The 23,421-nt window shown below is 40.7% G+C and overlaps 2 protein-coding genes across 7 annotated transcripts in view; both read right to left on the bottom strand.

The window, feature by feature from the left end:
- Window positions 1-2,320: 2,320 nt before the first annotated feature.
- On the bottom strand, window positions 2,321-3,310 carry LOC134288708 (uncharacterized). The gene is made up of 3 exons (XM_062854383.1): window positions 3,258-3,310; window positions 2,943-3,167; window positions 2,321-2,879 (listed from the first exon to the last, which is right to left on the bottom strand). The coding sequence occupies exons 1-3, from the start codon at window positions 3,287-3,289 to the stop codon at window positions 2,579-2,581; spliced, it is 558 nt and encodes a 185-aa protein (XP_062710367.1). The 5' UTR covers window positions 3,290-3,310; the 3' UTR covers window positions 2,321-2,578.
- A 3-nt stretch (window positions 3,311-3,313) lies between these two features.
- Window positions 3,314-23,421, bottom strand: part of LOC109410295 (uncharacterized) — a 65,681-nt gene continuing 45,573 nt past the window's right edge. For 4 of the 6 annotated variants that reach the window (XM_062854379.1, XM_062854382.1, XM_062854378.1 and 1 more), the window contains 12 exons: window positions 18,451-18,639; window positions 18,199-18,387; window positions 17,255-17,443; window positions 17,005-17,193; window positions 13,008-13,196; window positions 12,756-12,944; window positions 10,165-10,353; window positions 9,913-10,101; window positions 9,477-9,822; window positions 8,967-9,419; window positions 3,507-3,695; window positions 3,314-3,443 (listed from right to left, as the gene is read on the bottom strand). In XM_062854379.1, the coding sequence (XP_062710363.1) occupies window positions 9,681-9,822; window positions 9,913-10,101; window positions 10,165-10,353; window positions 12,756-12,944; window positions 13,008-13,196; window positions 17,005-17,193; window positions 17,255-17,443; window positions 18,199-18,387; window positions 18,451-18,639 (1,654 nt within the window). In that variant the 3' untranslated portion in view covers window positions 3,314-3,443; window positions 3,507-3,695; window positions 8,967-9,419; window positions 9,477-9,680. The remainder of the gene's footprint in view (window positions 3,444-3,506; window positions 3,696-8,966; window positions 9,420-9,476; window positions 9,823-9,912; window positions 10,102-10,164; window positions 10,354-12,755; window positions 12,945-13,007; window positions 13,197-17,004; window positions 17,194-17,254; window positions 17,444-18,198; window positions 18,388-18,450; window positions 18,640-23,421) is intronic. The other 2 variants (XM_062854380.1, XM_062854381.1) reach the window with 2 other exon arrangements.

Raw genomic sequence — 23,421 nt, 5'->3', positions numbered from 1 at the left:
TTGGTACTTATCCCTTCTCCAGCATTTGCATAGTAGTAAATGCTTTGCAAAACAAAACAATCTGCTTGGTTTGGCAGAAGTGACCGAACGATTCATGAGTGAAGCATTTGCATTAAATACTCTGATTCTTTAATGTTGAATATTGTTTGGCCCAGATTAAGGATTGTTGGGGCCCGGTGCACCAGCGGATGTAGAAGCAATGATCAAACAAATTTTCTATCTTTTCAAACAGTATGTATTTGAACAATCTGAAGTTAATGTGTAGAATAAGGCAATCTGCAGTTAATGTGTAGAGCAATAAAGTTGATGTGTAGAAACCAAAAAAAAAGGTTTTTTTATAATCCCCTAAAATGTGTAAACTGAGCTGGAGCTTGAGCTGACTGATTGACCGCCCGTAGATGCTACTCCAGTACCGCCAGACCAGCTACACTAACACAAGGAACCAATGAGATACCTGCTGGGAACTAGCAGGCATATTCAGTGTGTGAGCGTTGGTGATCTTCAATTTATAGTCGTCAGGTCTCAGGTTAATGTGGGGAAGAGGAAGGAAGTAATAATTACAATCGTTTGTATCTATATCAAATCGAATATACGTCTGCGTCTGCACAAACTCATGCGGATGTCGGAGAGTTGGTGGGATATGGTTGGTAGAGGGTTCACACATTGGTGCGTAGAGGCCAGGCGTAAAGTGATAGATTAGTGCGGATATTACTATAAAGCTGAAGCGGCACAGTTCGCTTGATTGCATAGCTCGTAGGCGTTATCTGATAGATTGACACTGTGCTGTGAAAGCTGGAAGGAAGGAACATATGAATATACATGAGTTGTATATGTAGAGAGAGAGAGAGGAGAGTATACAGAAAGTGGATAGAAAGATACCACGTAGAAGGAAATGGACGGGCCAGGGATTGAACCCAGGAACTTCTGCTTATGAATCAGAAGCGGTAACCAGTAGACCACAAAGCCCTAAAAATGTGCAATCTGAGCATTGCAAACTTGCCCAAAGGCAAGCCCAAAGGCGAAAACAATTCGCCTGCTGTATAAGGACACGATCGCTGGAGTACTAGATTTGCAACCTTCGTACCAATTTGATAATAAAAAAAACCTATTTCATTTGTGACCTTGGATAAATTAAAGTCGTGTGATGGTTTTTCAAATTTACTGTTCTACATTGCATTCGAAGGAGCGATTAGGGAGTGTCTCTTATCTGAGGATTTATCAACACACGGTCATACACTCCCGATCAAAAGTTTGGGGTCACCCCCTTAAAAACACGTAATTTTTTTAGGCCCATATCTCCGCCAATTTGCGTCCGATTTCAAAACCCTAGGTCTCATTCAAAGGCTAATGAGTCAAAGAAACTTTAAACATTATTTAAAAGTTTTTCAAAAAAAATTGTATGTAAAATTAAACCAAAGTTACCAAATTTTCTAAAAAATGAATATAAACTTACGGCAGTGTCGCTAAAAATTGGGTCGACCAAATTCAAAGATGAGAGCGGTAATATAACCCATTTTCTATTAGCTTTCGACTGCTTTTTACAGAACTTAGCTAAAAAATCTAGAAAAAAAGTTGTTAAGTAAATTATTCCTTGATGTCATCGACCAAAAGTTTGGGGTCACCCCTCAAAATGATGTATCGGCCAAAAGTTTGGGGTCACTTTCGTAAAACATGGAAAAGTGATTTGTTGATATCTTTGTCATCTTTCATTCAATTTTAATTCTTCTTGGCTTATTTGAAACAAAATGAATGATACTTACTGCATAGACATTGAACCACACATATTGAAATTTACATACTGACATTTAACGTAAAGTTGCCTCATTTTATGAAGTGTGGTGAAATATGTAAATTTTGCATAACATTTTTATATACAAAAATCGTTAAATACGTTAAGTTAAAGAGATCAAACGTAAATACAGTTAATTGTGTTTGATATGAGCCAAAAAGAATTAAAATTGAACTATAGCTGACGAAGATATCATCAAATCACTTTTCCATGTTTTACGAAAGTGACCCAAAACTTTTGGCTGATACATCATTTTGAGGGGTGACCCCAAACTTTTGGTCGATGACATGAAGAGTTAATTTACTTAATAACTTTTTTTTTTAGATTTTTAAGCTAAGTTCTGTAAAAAGCAGTTGAAAGCTAATAGCTAATGGGTCATATTACCGCTCTCATCTTAATATTTGGTCGACCCAATTTCCAGCGACACTGCCGTAAGATTATATTCATTTTTTCGAAAATTTGGCAACTTTGGGTTAAGTTTACATACAATTTTTTTTAAAAACGTTTCTTTTAAATCATGTTCAAAGCTTCTTTCACTTATTATCTTTTGAATGAAGCCTAGGGTTTTGAAATCGGACGCAAATTGGCGGAGATATGGGCCTAAAAAAATTACACGTTTTTGAGGGGGTGACCCCAAACTTTTGATCGGGAGTGTACATGTTCTTCGGCTTTGTGAACGACGATCGGCATCGATTGTAGAACAGTAGTGGAGCATTACTATCTATTTTCAAATTCATTTATTAAAATATCTAAAACATCAACAAGTTTGACAATTCCGAATGTTTCCATTCATAAAATAGTACACTGAAAGCATCCCACTTTCCTTCGCTCTCGATTCGATGCCCTGGTTTCCGTTATATAATTCGTTGACCTGGGTGGAACACTGGAACTTGAAGGACGATTCTGGTCTGCATGGCCACGGTTGGGATCCAGACGGGTCCGTGATTGTGGGTCGTTGGAGCGTATTTTCCTACTTGGTGATGGTTGTTGTTGCGGTCGGGGTGCATTCGTTATGTCCGTTTGTTTGCGTGGATGTTCCAATTTGGCTCCGGATGTCCAATTATCTCGTATTTTAATATGTTTAGTTGACCTGAAAAGATCCAAATGTAAGTCAACTCTGATAGCAATCTAACTATTGTTACAGTTTACTTACGTAGCTTCTCCTTGTGCATTGGAACGCACTCCTTCGGTATGCTGTCCGGCGGTTGGCGTCTGTGCATTACCCAAAGTAATAGCATTGTTTTGTGGCTGTAGTCTGTTGTCCCATTTCGTCATATTGGGATATCGATTTCTTGGCTGGTTAACTTTCGTGTAGCCAACATCATGATTGAAGTTGGCCTGATTGTCGTTAACATTGATCGGTAGCGCCACTGAGTTTCTGGAAAAGCCGTGACACGTAAGATTGAGTATAGTGCTGTTTATACTCAGAATTCAACTGTTCACATTCTCGGTTTACATTGTCACTTACATGGTACTGGCGTTTTTGGAAGACGAACCCATTTCATTTGGAACTTTATCTATGGCTGGTTCCATTGAGGAAAACGTTAGTGAGCTGTTATGTTTAATCGAGTTGTCCACATTCCATTCTGGTTTCATCATGGATGATCGGCCACCAATGTCATACTGCACATCCAGATAAGGAGTATGCTTAAATCTAAAACAGCAATCATTATTATAGCCCATTCAGTGGTTGAATAAGTCGTGTATCAGAAATTACTCATTGTGAATCGTATCGTGCTGCATCTCTGAACCAGCTGGAATGTCAACAGTTTGGTGGTGTATTTGATCTCTTCCTTCCAAATTGCTCTGATTTTGTCGCTTCTCCTGTTTGGCTCTTGTGAAAACATTATCACGGTTGTATAAGACACGGTTGACATAGGTATTTCCCGATGGCATAGCTGCATTCCTAAAATAAAAAAAAATGAATATTTACTTGCACTTGCGCTTATCTTAACTTTCGGGTACATCTAACTTTCATTACTGTTTAAACAAGCAACACACTTGGACATTAATAAGTTCCTGTAATTTGTATGCAGCTATATTGAAAGTTATGCCATTTGAACCAATCGTCATCTTAACGACTAAATTACAACCAAAAAAGCGCAAGAGGTGGAGCCAATATAAAACATCCGTTCGTGATATAAACGGTTTTAATACGCAATCGAATTATGACCAAGATATAACTTATAGTCGATTTACAAACTGTGACCGATTCGACAACTAGTCAGCTAGTCACCACATTCGTCACTGCCAGTGACAACACCCACAGTTTCGTTCATGTGATCAATAATTGTGTGCACAAATGTACCGCAAATAAGGCTGACCGAGAACGTTAATTTGTGTGCCGCTTCAGATTTATCGGTAAGTCACGCATTTTGGCTCCGTATTCCCAACGCGCCTCAGTCTACCTATCATTTTGCGAGTGAAAATTTAAGCATTTGTGATAAAAGTTAACTCGCCATATTGATTTGACGGAGTACATTTCAGCAGCTTGTTTAATGCACCCGTAAAATGCTGAAAGTTATTTCTAAAATTTAGAAAGATACTATTTGCTAAATCATGTCTATGGGAATCCGTATTGACAAAGTACAACAATGCTGCACGCGGTAAACGGAACCGCCAAACTACCCAAAATTGGATTGTTTTGACGCAATCCCATAGCTTGGCCCAATATGTATTGAGGGATTTGCACAAAAGTGCACGCGGCCTATCGCTTCCGAAAGGTACGGCCGCGGTTTTCACTCCCTGTTTACTTCATCTTTATGAGAAATAACATTGCGGCGTTTCCTACGGTGCGGCTGTTCCTTTCGACAACGATAGACCGCGTGAACTTTTGTGCAAAGCCCCTTTTTGAAACATTTCAACGACCGCGCGATGTTTACGTTTCAAGAAATCTGACAATAAGTGAATCGAATAAACTTACGCTAGGTAAATTGCCTTTACCTCCAGTTTAAAACCTACTCAAGAGTAGGTAACTTCAACCCAAGACCCCCTTCATTTAACTCAAATTTGGGTAAATTTATATTTACCTAAAATTGGCTTATTGGCTTCAAAGTAACGAAAATAGCAGACACTTGGACGTGTACTTCCCATTTACGTCGACAAGAGGCTGTCCATTTATTACGTAAGGAAAATTTCACGTTTTTTGCTTTTCTCGTACACAAAGTGTACTGGAAAGGCTATATGTTCACTCCAAAAACGACTTTTTAATAGAATGCCCGGAGGGTCGAGTCATATGTACCAATCGATTCAGCTCGACGAATTGAGGTGATGTCTGTGTGTGTATGTGTGTATGTGTGTATGTGTGTATGTGTACAAAAAAACTCACATCACTTTTCGGCAGTAAACCTCAACCGATTTTAATGACCGACGGTTCATTCGACGCGGAATCTGGTCCCATTGTTTCCTATTGAAAATGGTTCGGATCGGTCTAGCCGTTCCGGAGTTATGGCCATTTACGTGTTCCGGACCAGTACCCTTGGAAGGGGCCATGCATAAAAATGTAACAAACACATACATGCGACACATCAAATTGCGGCGTTTTGGATAACCTGATGAACAGTCAGCAAGAAAACAGTCTCAGACCATATCTGAACCGATAGTGTTCCTGAATCGGTCCCGGGAGTCCCGCCGGAAGTGGTCAAATATAAAAGTGATCCAAACCCATGCATGTGACACATCAAACTACGGCATTTTCGATAACCTGATGAGCAGTTAGCAAGAAAACAGTCTCAGACCATATCTGAACCGATAGTGTTTTAGAACCGGTTCCGGGTGTTCCGCCGGAAGTGGCCGTATATAAAAGTTGACAAAACTTTTGCATGCGGCACATCAAATCACGGCTTTTTCGACAACTTGATGACCGGTTATTGAGGAAGTAGGCTAAGACCACTTTATGGACTGTCAGTAGTGCCGAAACTAGTTCCGGGTTTCCCTCCGGGAGCGGCTAATAATAAAATTGAACTAAACTCAAGGCTGTTTTGATAACCTAATGAACTTTAGCAAACAAATAGGCTCAGACTATTTTAGAGACTATCGGTAGTGTTCCGCAACCGGTTCCAGGCCGGAAGTGACGCCAAACCCATGCATGCGATACCTCAAATCACGGCTTTTTAGGTTACATGATGAACATTTGCAAGAAAATAGACGCAAGCTCTATCAGTGTGTTACGTAACCGACTACGGGTGTCCCGCCAGAAATGGTCAAATGTAAAAGAGAACTAATACATGCGACATATCAATGACTTATTCAGTAACAAGATAAACGGTTAACCAACAAATAATCTCAGAACATATTTGGGAGAACCGGTAGTGTTCCAGAACTGGTGACAAGACGAGTAACGCGTCGGAAGTGGTAAAATTTAGAAGGGAACTAAACCATAGCGGAGTTTTTGATAATCTGATGAACGGTTTACAAGAAAAAAGTCTCAGGCCCCATCTAGAACTTGTAATAATATTTCGGAATCGGTTGCGGGTGTTCCATCGGAAATGATTTAATATAGACTGTTTCAGAAATTATAAATACACTTTGTTTATTAAAAAAAATGAACTGTTCTAATGATTTTTACCAACTTCTTTCAGAATATAGCATATTGTACTACATATTTTTGTATTTCCTTTCAATTGTCTTGATATTTTGAAGAACGGTCGAGTTCTCAAACAATTAACTTCATTCTCCAAATTTGCATTTGCACAAAGGTGTTTTTTAATGATTTCAACATTGTATATCACTAAATACCAAAAAATATCTAAATTTTTATCACATTTGCTTTCTTAACAAGTTATCTAAGGAATGCCTTGATCAAAATCTTTGAAAAATCGATAAAGGCAGTTCCACAACATTTTATCTGAGTTCATGTTTCTTATTTTTTAAGATTTTCTACGGAACATAAGAACTACCACACAGTTTCTCAGCTTTCCGGAACGCATTTAATTAAAACAAATTTATTTTTTCAGCTTATTCGATCCTTCAGATAGCAAAGCTTGTTATACCATATAAACGAATGCATTAAACAGTGATTAAGTCATTCGCTTATTTATCGTTAGTTGCTACTGGTGTTGTTGAGAAATTTGAAACAAAAACTTTTGCATTGAGAAGGCCCGTAATGGTGTTTCTTGATTACATATTCCAGTGAAAATTACTATTACCAATCGAAAAACATCTTTTCTTATCGATACAGTAATTTTTATTATGTTGGGAAATTAAATATTTTATTTGTGAGATTTTTTTCTTCTCTACTATGCTACAGTTTTTGACACTTTGTGCAACTTATCATTTTAATCATCTAGGTTACAGAGCCCTGTTTTTAAACTTTTACATGAAACATCAACAAAATTGGTATTATTTACTTCGTTAGTATGTTTGCTATAAGAGCTATAAGAAACTTTTTTAAATATTGTGCTCAAATTGAAATGGCAGTCGATCGTTAGTGTATTTATTATTTCTGAAACAGTCTATAGAAGTGAACCAAAATCATGTATTTCAAAAATTTGCCGAGCGGTTAGCAAGAAAATAGTCTCAAATCACATTAATTTTCGGCTTTTCAGGTAACGTGATGAACAGTTGACAAAAACATAGTCTAAGACCATATTTGAGACAACCGGAATCGGTTCCAGGTGTCCCGCCGGAAGTGGTCAAACGTAAAATTTAACAAAACCCATGCAAACTGCACATCAAATAGCGAAATTATAAAAGTGAACAAAATAAATGTTAAAGCGTTGGGTAAACGTTGGGTAAGATTATAAGTGAAGAAATGGTCAAAGTCTTCATATATGCAAGAGAACGAAATCGTGACCAAAGCGATCTCTTCAAATCACACCATTTCAGATTCCTGCGGTGTAAATGTATAGTAGGAAGGATCAACGTTTTATGGAAAAATATAATTTAATCGCTTCAACTTTATACAGTTTTTTAATCTTCAATCTCCTTATGCTTCTAAAATTACTACTCACAATTTGGGTGCGGCTGGTTGAGTCCTCACTCTTCTTATTGCGATTGAAATTTGAATGGAAAATTTACATTTTCTGCATTTTTTTTCGAGAGAAGATCAAATTTTACATGAATCGTGTTACCAATGATAATAAAATATAGCCTAAAGTGTGCTGAAATAAACATTGGCGAAGATCACAAAGTGATTTGTGATTGTGAATAAAGTTAACCTTCTTCACGCATGAGCTGACGCTCACCCCGCTACCGTAGTGGATAGAATGGGGTCATAATGACCCCAATACACGACTAGGGTTAAGGTGGTCAAGCAGCCAACTGAGAGGTCTGATATCTGTTTTGTTGTTGAACATAGCATCGGGATATGTATCATTAATAAGTTTCGAAAATCGATGATGGCTTTGTTAAAATTGTTGCTTTTCTATGTAAAGTGTTGTCAGGATTCAGGAACATTTTGGCTAACGTCGAAGAAAAGTTCATGAGTACATATTCGACGATAAAGGCACTATCACCACTAGGTGGATTAATCTGGTTTTTTTTATAAAAAAAAGTAAACCCATTGTAAAACTTTTCGTGGGAAACTTCTAATATTTTTGTATGTTACGTTAGATTTCTCAAAGCCTCATATATTCCCAGTGGTAGGTACCAGTCGTTCAGTACTGCGAAAATGAGGCAGATTTTTTTTTCCATTGGGTCAATAATATACTTCCAATCAGATTTATTTTTCTATTTTACACCTTAAATTTTATAAAATTTGGAATATGTCGATAAATTTATGAAGAAAAGGTTACATTTTATTTGTACATGATTTCATAATTTTTGAAACATTTTGGTTTTTTATAGTGCATTTTATATTTTTCATGATCACAAAAACATTTTGCCGCACATTTTGGAACTTCTACCTCTCCTGTCAAAATTGTTCGTTATGTTCTAAATAAGTTCCAGGTGCAACATGTTTATAACAATCAGAATCAATGTTTTGGTTGATTTAGTTTTTAAACGGTTGTAACTAAGATTCGCTGAAACAATAAGATTATACTTCAGTTACAAATTGGTTTCGCAAGTTTCGACTAATGATGATGTTTGTTTTCATTTCGCTAGCTGTTATAAAAATGTTATACCTCAGTTTGTCATAAACAACAGGATTTTATTAGGTTTTAATTTTGTTTGTTTCATGAAAACTCAGTTGCAACGATGATCATTTCCACTTTAGTTGCAGGTGCTAATTACTTACGTTGCTCCGCTTAACACTGTGCCACGTACCGCATTAGTACGCTTTTCTGCGGTTGACGGTTGGAGCTGCGTGTCTGCATTATCCAAAGTAGCAGTAATGTTTTGCGGATGTAGTCCGTAGTCCCATATCGGCGGCATATTGGAATGATTTGGATTTCTCTGCTGTTTGACTTTCGTGTAAGCACTATTGCTGTTGGATTTGACCTGACTTTCGGTAACATCGATCTGTGGTGTAACTAAATGTCTGTAAGGAGTAGGGGGTAAAGCCAGGATCTCCGTTTGAAAATGTCCTATGATAGGTACTGAGTTCAAATTCATTATTACTCCTGCAGCGATTGTGGTATGGTTTTCTGTTTGTTGCATGTAGATCTGCGAAAAATCCATTTTTTCAGGCGTTTCTTGCTCGTTGCTTCGAAGGTTTTCTTTGATTCGATGATTCATGTCATAAGGTAGACTACGGATGGAAGAATTTACAAATTCGGATATTACCAGATATTTGGAATCAGCTCACCTAGAATCCGAATCAAATGCAATCAAATCCGTAGGATCTTGGCATTTCGATTTCGTCGTTCTAATATGAACAAAAGAGTCAAAGTTTTCCACTTCTGGCTTAACCGGATCCACAGGTTTTGAAGTATCCATTCGTCCAGTGTACAGGGAAGGACTGCAATTAGTTTCCTTGAGTAAATGAAATTGAAAATGTACATATATCAACTTACACGTTGCTTAATGAGATGAGAGACCAATCATCACAGTTTGGACTGTTCTCTAAATTTGCTTGTTCAAATGACTCATGTTGTGAGCAGTTCTCGGCTTCCCTGTAATGGCCCTCACATCCAACAGTTATCTGTTTCAATCTGGTTCAATAAACATTCAAATTAGTAAGAATCCAGGCGTATCCAGCTGCAAAATCTACTGTGCATATTCCGATCAATTTTGTCACTTACATGATACTGCCGGTTTTGCAAGACAAGCCCGTTTCATTTTGAACTTTATCAAAGACTGCATCTGTCGGCACTACTGAGGAAAGATTTAACCTTGGGTCAATAGAGTTCACCGAGTCGTCAACTTCCATTTTTTGTTTCTTCATGGATGATATATCAGATTGGACTCCCAGATATGAAGTATGCATATATCTAAAAGCAAAAACATAATCATTGTCCTTTCTGCGGTGAAATAAGTTCTTTGTCAGGCATTACTCATTGTCTACCGCATCGAGGTGCAACCCTGAACCAGTTGGAATGTCAGCTGTTTGGTGGTGTATTTGAGGTCTTTCTTCCAAATTCCTCTGATTCCGTCGTTTCTCCTGTTTGGCTCTTGTGAAAACATTGTCACGGTTGTATAAAACACGGTTGACAGAAGTATTTCCGGATGACGTAGTTGCATTCCTGAAATACAAAAAGAAGATGTTGGAGCCGGACCCATCACGCGCACATAGTCTTTGTCCACTTTCTGTGGACTGTTGTGTGGGTAGGACAACATGTGCATATCGTAAATAGCCAGTACGAAATAACAGTTCAAATATATGGTCGATTCGCGTTGCTTTGTGTATATAAAAGTGAAATAAAAATACGGATTCTGGCCGACCGCTGGAATTAGAACAATCGCCGAAGGAACAAGAACCCGACAGGATTTCCTTTAGAAAAGCTTCAAAAATGTATTTGGAAATTCTTCAAAGAATTCTTCCAGAAACTCCTCAAGAAAGAGCTTCAGGAACTCCTACAGAAATACTTCCAGGAATTCCTAAAGAGATTTGTCCAGTGATTCCTCCATGAATTCCTCCAGAAGTTCCTTCAAGAATTCCTCCAGAAATTCCTCCAGAGATCCCTCAAGGAATTCCTCCAGGGATGCTTCACGGATTCCTTAAGGGAACCAGTAATAATTGGTGGCGACGACATTTTATAGATAACTCGCTTCCATTGCTACTCCAAGAGAGTTTCATTGTGGTTTTTTATCTACAACACCCACAATTATTGTGGTATACCATAACTATTGCTTTGAAAGAAGCTTGTCCTGCTGCGGTCTGTGCGGACCGCAAGAGGTATTCCTGAATGGAACTCTGATATGTTCAAGTTCAAAACATCTTCGGATACACCAGTCTTTTGTATAGTTACGGATCTTTAGCTTCCGCCAGAGAATTATAGCTATATAATTGACTTAGTGGGCACTAAAACGCTCTGTTTACTTCAAATCTCAAGGAGCAAATGGTAAATTGTCCTATTTTTCTCCAGAAGGATTTGAGTACCTATTTCAAACATGTTTTGAACTCTTGTAGTTTTCTATGGGATATTTTCATGGCGTGAAATCACTACATAGTTTTATCCCGAAAGGGTGCGTGCGTTGTATAAAGAAGGAATGAGTTCCTGGCTATATCGTTATTTCTGAAATTCTTTAATCGCATTGTCGATTATTATCACATCTGTGATGTTCGTCTGGCTGACATGGTTATTCATGTGAACTCACATGCCTCCCAATTCAGGATGTCCACAGTGACTCTTTTACACAAAGTTGTATACGTTTTCAAGATAGTTCTCGCTCAAACATAGTTTGTGCTTGGGTGATTTCTTGAATATTGAGGATGCTTTCGATGCCGTGCCTTTCAATGCCATATTGAAAGTCGCATGACGTCACAAGCTACCTCCAATGAGCTATAGGCTCTCTTTACGCATATGCGTTTTACAGTGTCCTTTTCAGGGCATTGATTAAACCCGTTGTGGTATGGGCTATGAGCTCTCGTTGCGCTTGTGCGTTCATTCCCTCTTCTAGGGTACTCCTTCCTATTTCATCACCTTTCCCTTTCAATTTCCTAATTCCCATCCCTTGTCCCATGCTCTCTCAGGTAAATGATGAAATAGGCTTATATGTATGGCGATGGCACAAATGTCCCAAATGGAGGATAACGTGCCTCTGGAGCCGGCCTTCTGATACCTGATTCCTGATACGAATACCTCCAGGTATTCTTGCAAGTATTTCTTCAGGAAAATCTTCTGCGGTCCCTTCAGTAATTCCTTCAAAGATTCCTCCTGAACTTTTAACACGGATTCGTCAATGAACTCCTCCTAGAATACCTCCAGGAAATCGTTTAGCAATTCATCCGGGAATTCCTCCACGCCTTCCTCCAAGAATTCTTCCAGGGATTCCTTAAAGAATGCCCCCCAGAGATTCCTCCAGGAGTTCCTCAAGAAATTCCTTCACGGATTCCTCCACGGATACTTGCAAGGATTCTTTTACGGATTCTTCCAGAAATTTCTCCAAAACTCCAAACTTCTAAACTTTTCCAGAGTTTCGTCCTGGAAATCCTCCGATGAAATCTCCAGGAATTCCTATAGAGATTTGTCCAGTGATTCCTTCATGAATTCCTCCAGAAGATCCTTCACGAATTCCTTCAGGAATATCTCCAGGGTTTCTATCAGATATCTCTCTAGGAATATTCCAGAGCTTCCTCCAGGAATTATACAAAGGATTTCTTCAGGAATTCCTCTTGAGATTCCTTTAGGGATTCCTTCAGAAAATCCTCGAGGAAGTTCTCTTAAATGCCTACACGTATTCATCCACAAATTCCCCTACGAATTCCTCCAGGATTTCTTTTACAGATTCCCCCAGAAATTCCTCCATAGACTCCTCCTGAAATTTCTTCGATGATTTCTTCAGGAATTTTCTTAGTTATTTCCCCAGGAATTTCCAGAAATTTTGTTTCAATCTGGTTTAATAAACATCCAAATTAGTGAGAGTCCATGTGTATTCAGCTGTAAAATTTAGAGTTCATATTCCGATCAATTTTATAACTTACATGATACTGCCGGTTTTGAAAGACAAGCCCGTTTCATTTTGAGCTTTATCAAAGACTGCATCTGTCGGCACTACTGAAGAAAGATTTAACCTTGGGTCAATAGAGTTCACCGAGTCGTCAACTTCCATTTTTTGTTCCTTCATGGATGATATATCAGGTTGCACTCCCAGATAAGAAGTATGCATAAATCTAAAATCAAAAACATAATCATTGTCCTTTCTGCGATGATATAAGTTCTTTGTCAGGCATTACTCATTGTCTACCGCATCGAGATGCAAGCCTGAACCAGTTGGAATGTCAGCTGTTTGGTAATGTATTTGAGGTCTTTCTTCCAAATTCATCTGATTCCGTCGTTTCTCCTGTTTGGCTCTTGTGAAAACATTGTCACGGTTGTATAAAACACGGTTGGCAGAAGTATTTCCGGATGACGTAGTTGCATTCCTGAAATAAAAAAAAGAAGATGTTGGAGCCGGACCCATCACGCGCACATTAGTCTTTGTCCACTTTCTGTGGACTGTTGAGTAGGTAGGAGAAGATGTGCATATCGTAAATAGCCAGTACGAAATAACACTTCAAATATATGGTCGATCCGCGTTGCTTTGTGTTTAAAAAAGTGAAATAAAAATACGGATTCTGGCTGACCGTTGGAATTAGAACGGTCGCCGAAAGAACAAGAACCCGGCAGGAATTCCCTTAGAAAAGCTTCAAAAATGTATTTAGAAATTCTTCAAAGAATTCTTCCAGAAATTTCTGCAGAAAGAGCTTCAGGAACTCCTACAGAAATACTTCCAGGAATTCCTAAAGAGATTTGTCCAGTGATTCCTCCATGAATTCCTCCAGAAGTTCCTTCAAGAATTCCTCCAGAAATTCCTCCAGAGATCCCTCAAGGAATTCCTCCAGGGATGCTTCACGGATTCCTTCAGGAATATCTCCAGGGTTTCTATCAGATATTCCTCTAGGAATATTCCAGAGCTTCCTCCAGGAATTCTACCAAGCATGTCTTTAGGCATTTCCTCTTGAGATTCCTTTAGGGATTCCATAAAATCCATCCATAAAATCCATCCACAAATTCCCCCAGGAATTGCTATATGGAATTCTCCAGGATTTTTTTTTACCCCCAGAAATTCCTCCGTAGATTCCTCCTGAAATTCCTCAACCTGGAATTCGTTCGATGATTTCTTCAGGAATTTCTTCAGGAATTCCTCCAAGAATTCCTCCAGGAATTCCTGCACGAACTTCTCCAGGAATTCATCCACGGATACCTCCTGGGTTGTTCGAGCTCGCTTGGAAGTTAACCATCAATGTTAACTTCTTTTCCCGATCAGCCTAGATAGCTGTGTAGTGTTGGTAGCGGCTGTCTCAATTGGCTAAGAATAACACTACGGATCGCCTGATCCAGTGGTAAGAGTCCACTAAACAGGTGACCCCTAATTCATGGTGTTATGCGGCTTTATGCTTACCGTGCCAAGGAATGCATGGTTAGGGGGGGGGGGGGGTCTAATAAAAACCTAACCACAAACGGAGCCTGTGGAGAATTGGGGCGTCCTCCACTGTATTACGCCCTTACTGCGCTAACCGGAGCAATAGTGCAGTGGACCTTGCGTTTCTCCGAGATAATCAGTTGCCCTTCTTAAGTCTCAAATTTGAGGCTAAATAAGGGCGGGATTATTCAAATGTTGTAAATTAGCTCACATTACCACCTATATGGGTTCGCTAAATGCGTTTTCGCCAGTGACGTTTTTCAATTGACACCGATTTGGTTTGTCGTTGATGTTTCTTTTTTGTGCTGTGATTGTGAAGAGTGTAATCCTGTCTAGTTTGGGTAGTGGCTACGGCTAGGAAACCTCAGATCAATTTTCTGCGTAAAAAGCGTGCGTAGCCCAAGTGGCTCTACTTCAAAAAGTTCATTTTCGTGAGGTAACTTCTGTATAGTTTACCTTGTGAACCCAGTTTTGCTTCTTGCATTATAAATGAAGTGTCGTGCCTCGAGCATGCTATATCTTAGTATGTTTCCTTATGGATGCCTTCAAGCAAGCTCTTGTATTCAGCATCTTTTCGCTGATATTTGGCAGTATTGCTACGATGGTTACATCATCTGAAATAGCTCAAACATAAATTTGAGATGCTTCAGTTTGATGGATTACTTAGGTACATAGTACAGTTCATCGATAACTTAACATAGCATTGCACCTAATCCAACTTTGCATTAGCAGAATTTGTCATGAGTTGACTGAATGGCATGTGTCAGATGAGGAGTCTCCATTTGACCTTCTTTGCACTTTACACACTAACCTTCGCAAAATTTGCTTATTCAGGCGTCCCTGCTCAGGGAACCTGTACTAATTGGTTGCGACGACATTTTATAGATAACTCGCTTCCATTGCTACTCCAAGAGAGTTTCATTGTGGTTTTTTTACCTACAACGCCCACCATTATTGTGGTATACCATAACTATTGCTTTGAAAGAAGCTTGTCCTGCTGCGGTTTGTGCGGACCGCAAGAGGTATTCCTGAATGGAACTCTGATCTGTTCAAGTTCAAAACATCTTCGGATACACCAGTCTTTTGTATAGTTACGGATCATTAGCTTTCGCCAGAGAATTATAGCTATATAATTGACCTAGTGGGCACTAAAATGCTCTGTTTACTTCAAATCTCCAGGAGCAAATGGTGTTACGTCTTATTTTTCTCCAGAGGGATTTGAGTATTTCAAACATGTTTTGAGCTCTTATAGTTTTCTATGGGATATTTTCATGGCGTGAAATGACCACGTAGTTTTATCCCGAAAGGGTGCGTGCGTTGTATAAAGAAGGAATGAGTTCCTGGCTATCTCGTTCTTTCTGAAATTCTTGAAACGCATTGTCGATTATTATCACATCTGTGATGTTCGTCTGGCTGACATGGCTATTCATGTGAACTCACATGCCTCCCAATTTAGGATGTCCACAGTGACTCTTTTACACAAAGTTGTATACGTTTTCAAGATAGTTCTCGCTCAAACGTAGTTTGTGCTTGGGTGGTTTCTTGAAAATTGACGATGCTTTCGATGCCCTGCCTTTCAATGTCATATTGAAGGTCGCATGACGTCACAAGCTACCTCCAATGAGGTATAGGCTGTCTTTACGCTTATGCGTTTTACACTGTCCTTTTCAGGGCATTGATTAAACCCGTTGTGGTATGGGCTATGAGCTCTCGTTGCGCTTATGCGTTCATTCCCTCTTCTAGGGTACTCCTTCCTATTTCATCACCTTTCCGTTTCAATTTCCTAATTCTCATCCCTTGTCCCATGCTCCCTCAGGTAAATGATGAAATAGGCTTATATGTATGGCGATGGCACAAATGTCCCAAATGGAGGATAACGTGCTTCTGGAGCCGGCCTTCTGATACCTGATACGGATACCTCCAGGTATTCCAGCAAGTATTTCTGCAGGAAAATCTTCTGCGATCCCTTCAGTAATTCCTGAACTTTTAACACGTATTCGTCAATGAGCTCCTCCTGGAATTCCTCCAGGAAATCGTTAAGCAATTCATCCAGGAAATCCTCCACGCCTTCCTTCAGGAATTCTTCCTGGGATTCCTCAAAGAATGCCCCCAGAGATTCCTCCAGGAATTCCTCAAGAAATTCCTTCACGGATTCCTCCGCGGATACTTGCAAGAATTCTTTTACGGATTCTTCCAGAAATTTCTCCAAAACTCCAAACTTCTAAACTTATCCAGAGTTTCGTCCTGGAATTCCTCCGATGAAATCTCCAGGAATTCCTATAGAGATTTGTCCAGTGATCCCTTCATGAATTCCTCCAGAAGATCCTTCACGAATTCCTTCAGGAATATCTCCAGGGTTTCTATCAGATATCTCTCTAAGAATATTCCAGAGCTTCCTCCAGGAATTATACAAAGGATTTCTTCAGGAATTCCTCTTGAGATTCCTTTAGGGATTCCTTCAGAAAATCCGCGAGGAAGTCCTCTTAAATTCCTACACGTATTCATCCACAAATTGCCCTACGAATTCCTCCAGGATTTCTTTTACAGATTCCCCCAGAAATTCCTCCGTAGACTCCTCCTGAATTTCCTACAGGGATACATCCTGGAATTTCTCCGATGATTTCTTCAGGAATTTTCTTAGTTATTTCCCCAGGAATTTCCAGGAATTTTGTTTCAATCTGGTTTAATAAACATCCAAATTAGTAAGAGTCCATGCGTATCCAGCTGCAAAATCTACAGTTCATATTCCGATCAATTTTATAACTTACATGATACTGCCGGTTTTGAAAGACAAGTCCGTTTCATTTTGAACTTTATCAAAGACTGCATCTCTCGGCACTACTGAGGAAAGATTTAACCTTGAGTCAATAGAGTTCACCGAGTCGTCAACTTCCATTTTCTGTTTCTTCATGGATGATATATCAGGTTGCACTCCCAGATATGAAGTATGCATAAATCTAAAAAAAAACATAATCATTGTCCTTTCTGCGATGATATAAGTTCTTTGTCAGGCATTACTCATTGTCTACCGCATCGAGGTGCAACCCTGAACCAGTTGGAATGTCAGCTGTTTGGTGGTGTATTTCAGGTTTTTCTTCCAAATTCCTCTGATTCCGTCGTTTCTCCTGTTTGGCTCTTGTGAAAACATTGTCACGGTTGTATAAAACACGGTTGACAGAAGTATTTCCGGATGACGTAGTTGCATTCCTGAAATAAAAAAAAGAAGATGTTGGAGCCGGACCCATCTCGCGCACATTAGTCTTTGTCCACTTTCTGTGGACTGTTGAGTAGGTAGGAGAAGATGTGCATATCGTAAATAGCCAGTACGAAATAACAGTTCAAATATATGGTCGATCCGCGTTGCTTTGTGTTAGTGAATAAAGATAGTGAAATAAAAATACGGATTCTGGCTGACCGCTGGAATTAGAACGGTCGCCGAAGGAACAAGAACCCGACAGGAATTCCTTTAGAAAAGCTTCAAAAATGTATGTAGAAATTCTTCAAAGAATTCTTCCAGAAATTTCTCCAGAAGAGCTTCAGGAGCTCCTACAGAAATACTTCCAGGAATTCCTAAAGAGATTTGTCCAGTGATTCCTTCATGAATTCCTTCAGAAGATCCTTCACGAATTCCTGCATAAATATCTCCAGGGTTTCTATCAGATATCTCTCTAGGAATATTCCAGAGCTTCCTCCAGGAATTATACAAAGGATTTCTTCAGGAATTCCTCTTGAGATTCCTTTAGGGATTCCTTCAGAAAATCCTCGAGGAATTCCTCTTAACGTTTGCATTTAAAAAATAAAAAAAATGGACTCCATTGAGGATTTTATCGAGTCTATCTTTGCATGGTTGATGAAAATATATGGAAAACTATCTGGTTTAATAAACATCCAAAATAGTAAGAGTCCATGCGTATCCAGCTGAAAAATCTACAGTTCATATTCCGATCAATTTTATAACTTACATGATACTGCCGGTTTCGAAAGACAAGCCCGTTTCATTTTGAACTTTATCAAAGACTGCATCTGTCGGCACTACTGAGGAAATATTTAACCTTGGGTCAATAGAGTTCACCGAGTCGTCAACTTCCATTTTTTGTTTCTTTATGGATGATATATCAGGTTGCACTCCCAGATATGAAGTATGCATAAATCTAAAAAAAAACACATAACCATTGTCCTTTCTGCGATGAAATAAGTTCTTTGTTAGGCATTACTCATTGTCCACCGCATCGAGATGCAACCCTGAACCAGTTGGAATGTCAGCTGTTTGGTGGTGTATTTGAGGTTTTTCTTCCAAATTCCTCTGATTCCGTCGTTTCTCCTGTTTGGCTCTTGTGAAAACATTGTCACGGTTGTATAAAACACGGTTAACAGAAGTATTTCCGGATGACGTAGTTGCATTCCTAAAATAAAAAATGTTTAAAAAAGTGAAAAAATACGGATTGTACTGGAACCATCAGCAATGGATGGTCAACCGGAGGTTGAAGCAACACTTGACAGCAAACGGACTATTGGGTTTTCGCCAGCATGCGCATCGGGGCTGGAAAACGATCAGTCGATAAGGAGAGCGTCCAACATAGCTCTGGTCCTCACAAGTTCCTACCTCATGCTTCCACGGGTCAAGCGATGACAAAGACCGCCAGCTAAGAGTTGTGTGCTTAGCTGGTAGTGCAGCCTGGGCACTGTTGTCCTTCTGACTTCAGCTAGATTGAGGAGGTACGACCCGAGCGTCTGTTCACCAAGGAGATGCGGCTCAAACAGCGTCTGTTCTGGCTTCCAGTGGCTGAGTAAGAAACGCTGCACCAGAACTGGCACGATGGCCCTCCGGCGAGACAGGAATGTTGGCGTAGGCCCAATAAGCCACCCGTAAAAATCCCCATTGCGAATAACATAGGAGAAAATATGACTCGATACAATCGGCAAAGACCCACGCGACGAAATAAGGACTACGATTGGAAACTTGGAACATGGAACTGCAAGTAACTAGGTTTCGCAGGATGTGACAGGATAATCTACGACAAACTACATCCCCTCAACTTCGACATCGTGGCGTTGCAGGAACTTTGTTGGACTGGACAGAAAGCGTGGAAAAGCGGGCATCGAGCGGCTACCTTCTACCAAAGCTGTGGCACCACCAATGAACTGGAAACAGGATTTATAGTGTTGGGCAAGATGCAACAACGTGTAATCGGGTGGCAGCCGATCAACGCAAGGATGTGCAATGCATGTTGAGAGTTAAGGGCCGTTTCTTCAACTACAGAATCATTAACGTCCACTGTCCACACGAAAGGAGACCTGATGACGAGAAAGAAGCGTTCTACGCGCAGTTAGAGCAAACATACGATGGTTGCTCGCCGCGTGACGTGAAAATCGTTGTCGGCGACATGAACGCGCAGGTAGGAAGGGAGGAAATGTACAGACCGGTAATCGGGCGAAACAGCCTCCACGCCGTATCGAATGATAACGGCCAGCGATGCGTAAACTTTGCAGCCTCCCGTGGTATGGTAGTCCGAAGCACCTTCTTCCCCCGCAAAGATATCCACAAAGCCACCTGGAGATCACCCGACCATCAAACAGAAAATCAAATCGACCACGTTCTAATCGACGGTACATTCTTCTCGGATATAACCAACGTCCGCACATACCGCAGTGCGAATATAGATTCGGATCACTACTTAGTCGCTGTATGCATGCGCTCAAAACTTTCGACAGTTATCACCACGCGTCGAAGTCGAACGCCGTGGCTCAACATCGAGCAACTTCGTAACGTAGAAGTGGCTCAAGACTACGCGCAGCAGTTAGCAGTGGCCCTACCAACGGAAGAGCAGCTTGGCGCAGCTACACTTGAAGATGGCTGGAGGGACATCCGATCCGCCATAGGTAGTACCTCGGCTACAGCACTAGGCTTCGCGACTCCGAATCACAGAAACGACTGGTACGACGGCGAATGTGAACAGTTGAAAAAACGAGAAGAATGCAGCATGGGCGAGAATGCTGCAACACCGCACGAGAGCGAATGAGGTACGTTACAGACAGGCGCGGAACAGGCAGAACGAAGTCTTCCGGATGAAAAAGCGCCATTAGGAAGACGCTAAGGACACACGAAAGTTCGACGAGAAGCTGAACCGCTCGCGCAGAGGCTTTGTGCCACAAGCCGACATGTGCCGAGATAATCACGGGAATATTCTCACGAGCGAGCGTGAGGTGGTCGAGAGGTGGCGACAGCATTACGATGAGCACCTCAATGGCGACGTTGCAAGTACCGAAGGTGGCGTGGTAACAGATCTAGGAGTATGTGCACAGGGGGAAAAAATTCCGGCCCCTAACCTCCAGGAGATTGAGGAGGAGGTTGGCCGGTTGAAAAACAGCAAAGCCGCTGGAGCAGATCAACCACCAAGCGAGCTTCTAAAATACGGTGGAGAAGCTTTACTGAGAGCACTACACTGGGTCATTACCAAGATTTGGGAGGAGGAAGTATTACCGGAGGAATGGATGGAAGGTATCGTGTGTCCCATCTACAAAAAGGGCGACAAGTTGGATTGCGGGAACTACCGCGCGATCACACTACTGAGCGCTGCCTACAAGATACTCTCTCAAATTTTATGCCGCTGTCTATCACCGATTGCAAGAGAGTTCGTGGGGCAATATAAGGCTGGATTTTATGGGTTAACGCGCTACAACGGACCAGATGTTCACCATCCGCCAGGTATTGCAGAAATGCCGCGAATACAACGTGTCCCCACATCACTTGTTCATCGATTTCAAATCGGCGTATGATACAATCGGTCGAGAACAGCTATGGCAGATTATGCACGAATACGGATTCCCGGATAAACTGACACGGTTGATCAAGGCGACGATGGATCGAGTGATGTGCGTAGTTCGAGTATCAGGGACACCCTCGAGGCCCTTCGAATCTCGCAGAGGGTTACGGCATGATGATGGTCATTCGTGCTTGCTGTTCAATATTGCTTTGGAGGGTGTAATAAGAAGAGCGGGGATAAACACGAGTGGGACGATTTTCACGAAGTCCGTTCAGCTGCTTGGTTTCGCCGATGATATTGATATTATTGCTCGTAAATTTGAGACGATGGCGGAAACGTACATCCGACTAAAGAGTGAAGCCAGACGAATCGGATTAGTCATTAATGTGTCGAAGACAAAGTACATGATGGCAAAGGGCTCTAGGGAGGAATAGCGCGCCCGCCACCCCGAATTCATATCGACGGTGATGAAATCGAGGCGGTTGAAGAATTCGTGTACTTGGGCTCACTGGTGACCGCCGACAACGCCGACAACAACCAGCAGAGAAATTCAGAGGCGCATTGTAGCAGGAAATCGTGCTTACTTTGGACTCCGCAGAACTCTACGATCGAATAAAGTTCGCCGTAACAAGAAGTTAACCATCTACAAAACGTTGATTAGACCGGTCGTCCTCTATGGGCACGAAACATGGACCCTACGTGCAGAGGACCAACGCGCCCTTGGAGTTTTCGAACGGAAGGTGTTGCGTACCATCTACGGCGGAGTGCAGATGGAAGACGGGACTTGGAGAAGGCGAATGAACCACGAGCTGCATCAGCTGCTGGGAGAACCAACCATCGTCCATACCGCGAAAATCGGGAGGCTACGGTGGGCGGGTCACGCCATCAGGGTGTCGGATAGCAACCCGACTAAACTGGTTCTCGAGAATCATCCGACCGGTACAAGAAGAGGTGGAGCGCAGCGAGCTAGGTGGGTCGACCAAGTGGAGGACGATCTGCGGACCCTACGCAGAGTGCGGAACTGGAGACAAACAGCCATGGGCCGAGTGGAATGGAGACGCCCAGCCAACCACATATCGTAAATCATTGTGTGGAAAAAATCGTATATTTTCATATATTCAATCAGAATTGTGTGAATATGTATATTTGTTGACAATGATTGCGTAAAATCGCATTTCATGCCAAATTAAGATTCAATTGCGATTTTGTTTCATATAGTCGTTTCCGATCATTAAAGGTGCGAGATACTATCGGTAGAATCGTATAGAATCGTGAAAAAAAAATACATTCTTAGTGTCAAGCTGCAAGTTCGCTAGCATCGTTTATATGATTTCTCTGAATCGTGGAAATCGTCGCTTCACATCGTATATGAATCTGCTAAATAGAGCTTGCTACCTAAAGGTATGATGAAAATCGGTGAAATCGTATACAACTATAACAATGTTGTATATTGATCGTTTGCGTCATAGTTGCATCGTATACGAAGTGAACGAAATCTTAGAAATCGTATATTCATGTTTACAGTCGCATATGATTGTTACTGCACTTTTAATAGTCGTATCTTAATCTCGGAAATCGTTAATGGTTTTGTTTACATATTTGTATGAGGGGAAAAAAAGGGAACATGGTATTCATCACAAATTTGTATTTTTGTTGCTGTTCATACATTCCTACCATGGCAGCAATAAATTCAACCAAATATATAGGTTTTCATACTATTTATATACAGCAGATCACTTGCAATAAGTGATGCATAGATTCCAACAACGAAGTCAATTCCGGGCCTCTTGCACGGCACCACTTTTGGTGCCACTCAATGCACAACAACATCGCTCCCACCACAAGTCTCGTACCGTATAATGCTAATTTTTATTCGTTTCATGCCATTCACTTTGAACTCTCTACTTCCAACTTGGCAATACAGCCAATAGAAATAACGCGCAGTTCTCAATCAAAGGACCTAAGTTCGATTCCCACTGAACGCCAATTGTTTTTTTTTATTTGGAAATCTTGAGTCGTATATTGGAACACTCAATTGTAATAAGATCATGCATAATCGTATATTTAGGCGGATAAAATCGGCGAAATCGTAGCAATTTTTCGAGAAATCGTAAATCATGTTGCATGGAATCGCAGTAATCGTATATATGTTTCGATATGGCCTCCACTTTAGTATGTATATGCCTGTTTCGTGCATTGAATACGATTTGTTTGGTGCTATATATGTGTGACTATTTCAGTTGCAATTTGGATATAGCAACCAAATTGCTGGCTGGGCGGCTACTATGTACAGCAGAGGCCACCCCGGCCTTAGCCTGATCGGTTTCGTTTTAGCATGCGCATCGCCAAGGCTATAGAATCTTCACAGTCCACATAGTTGGCTAGTCTCAGTGATGTTCTTAAGGACAGACTTGTTAGAAT

This window comes from Aedes albopictus, chromosome 2 (assembly GCF_035046485.1).
Source record: "Aedes albopictus strain Foshan chromosome 2, AalbF5, whole genome shotgun sequence".
Classification (NCBI taxonomy): domain Eukaryota; kingdom Metazoa; phylum Arthropoda; class Insecta; order Diptera; family Culicidae; genus Aedes; species Aedes albopictus.
This window is presented reverse-complemented; position numbering and strand designations above follow the sequence as displayed.

Bases quoted from the DNA above. Each gene is read 5' to 3' on its own strand.
- LOC134288708 (XM_062854383.1), bottom strand. From the start codon at position 3,289: ATGGGTTCGTCTTCCAAAAACGCCAGTACCAT. The intron at 3,168-3,257 runs GTAAGTGACAAT...CGGCTTTTCCAG, and splicing joins TCCAAAAACGCCAGTACCAT to AAACTCAGTGGCGCTACCGA. The intron at 2,880-2,942 runs GTAAGTAAACTG...GGATCTTTTCAG, and splicing joins AATGCACAAGGAGAAGCTAC to GTCAACTAAACATATTAAAA.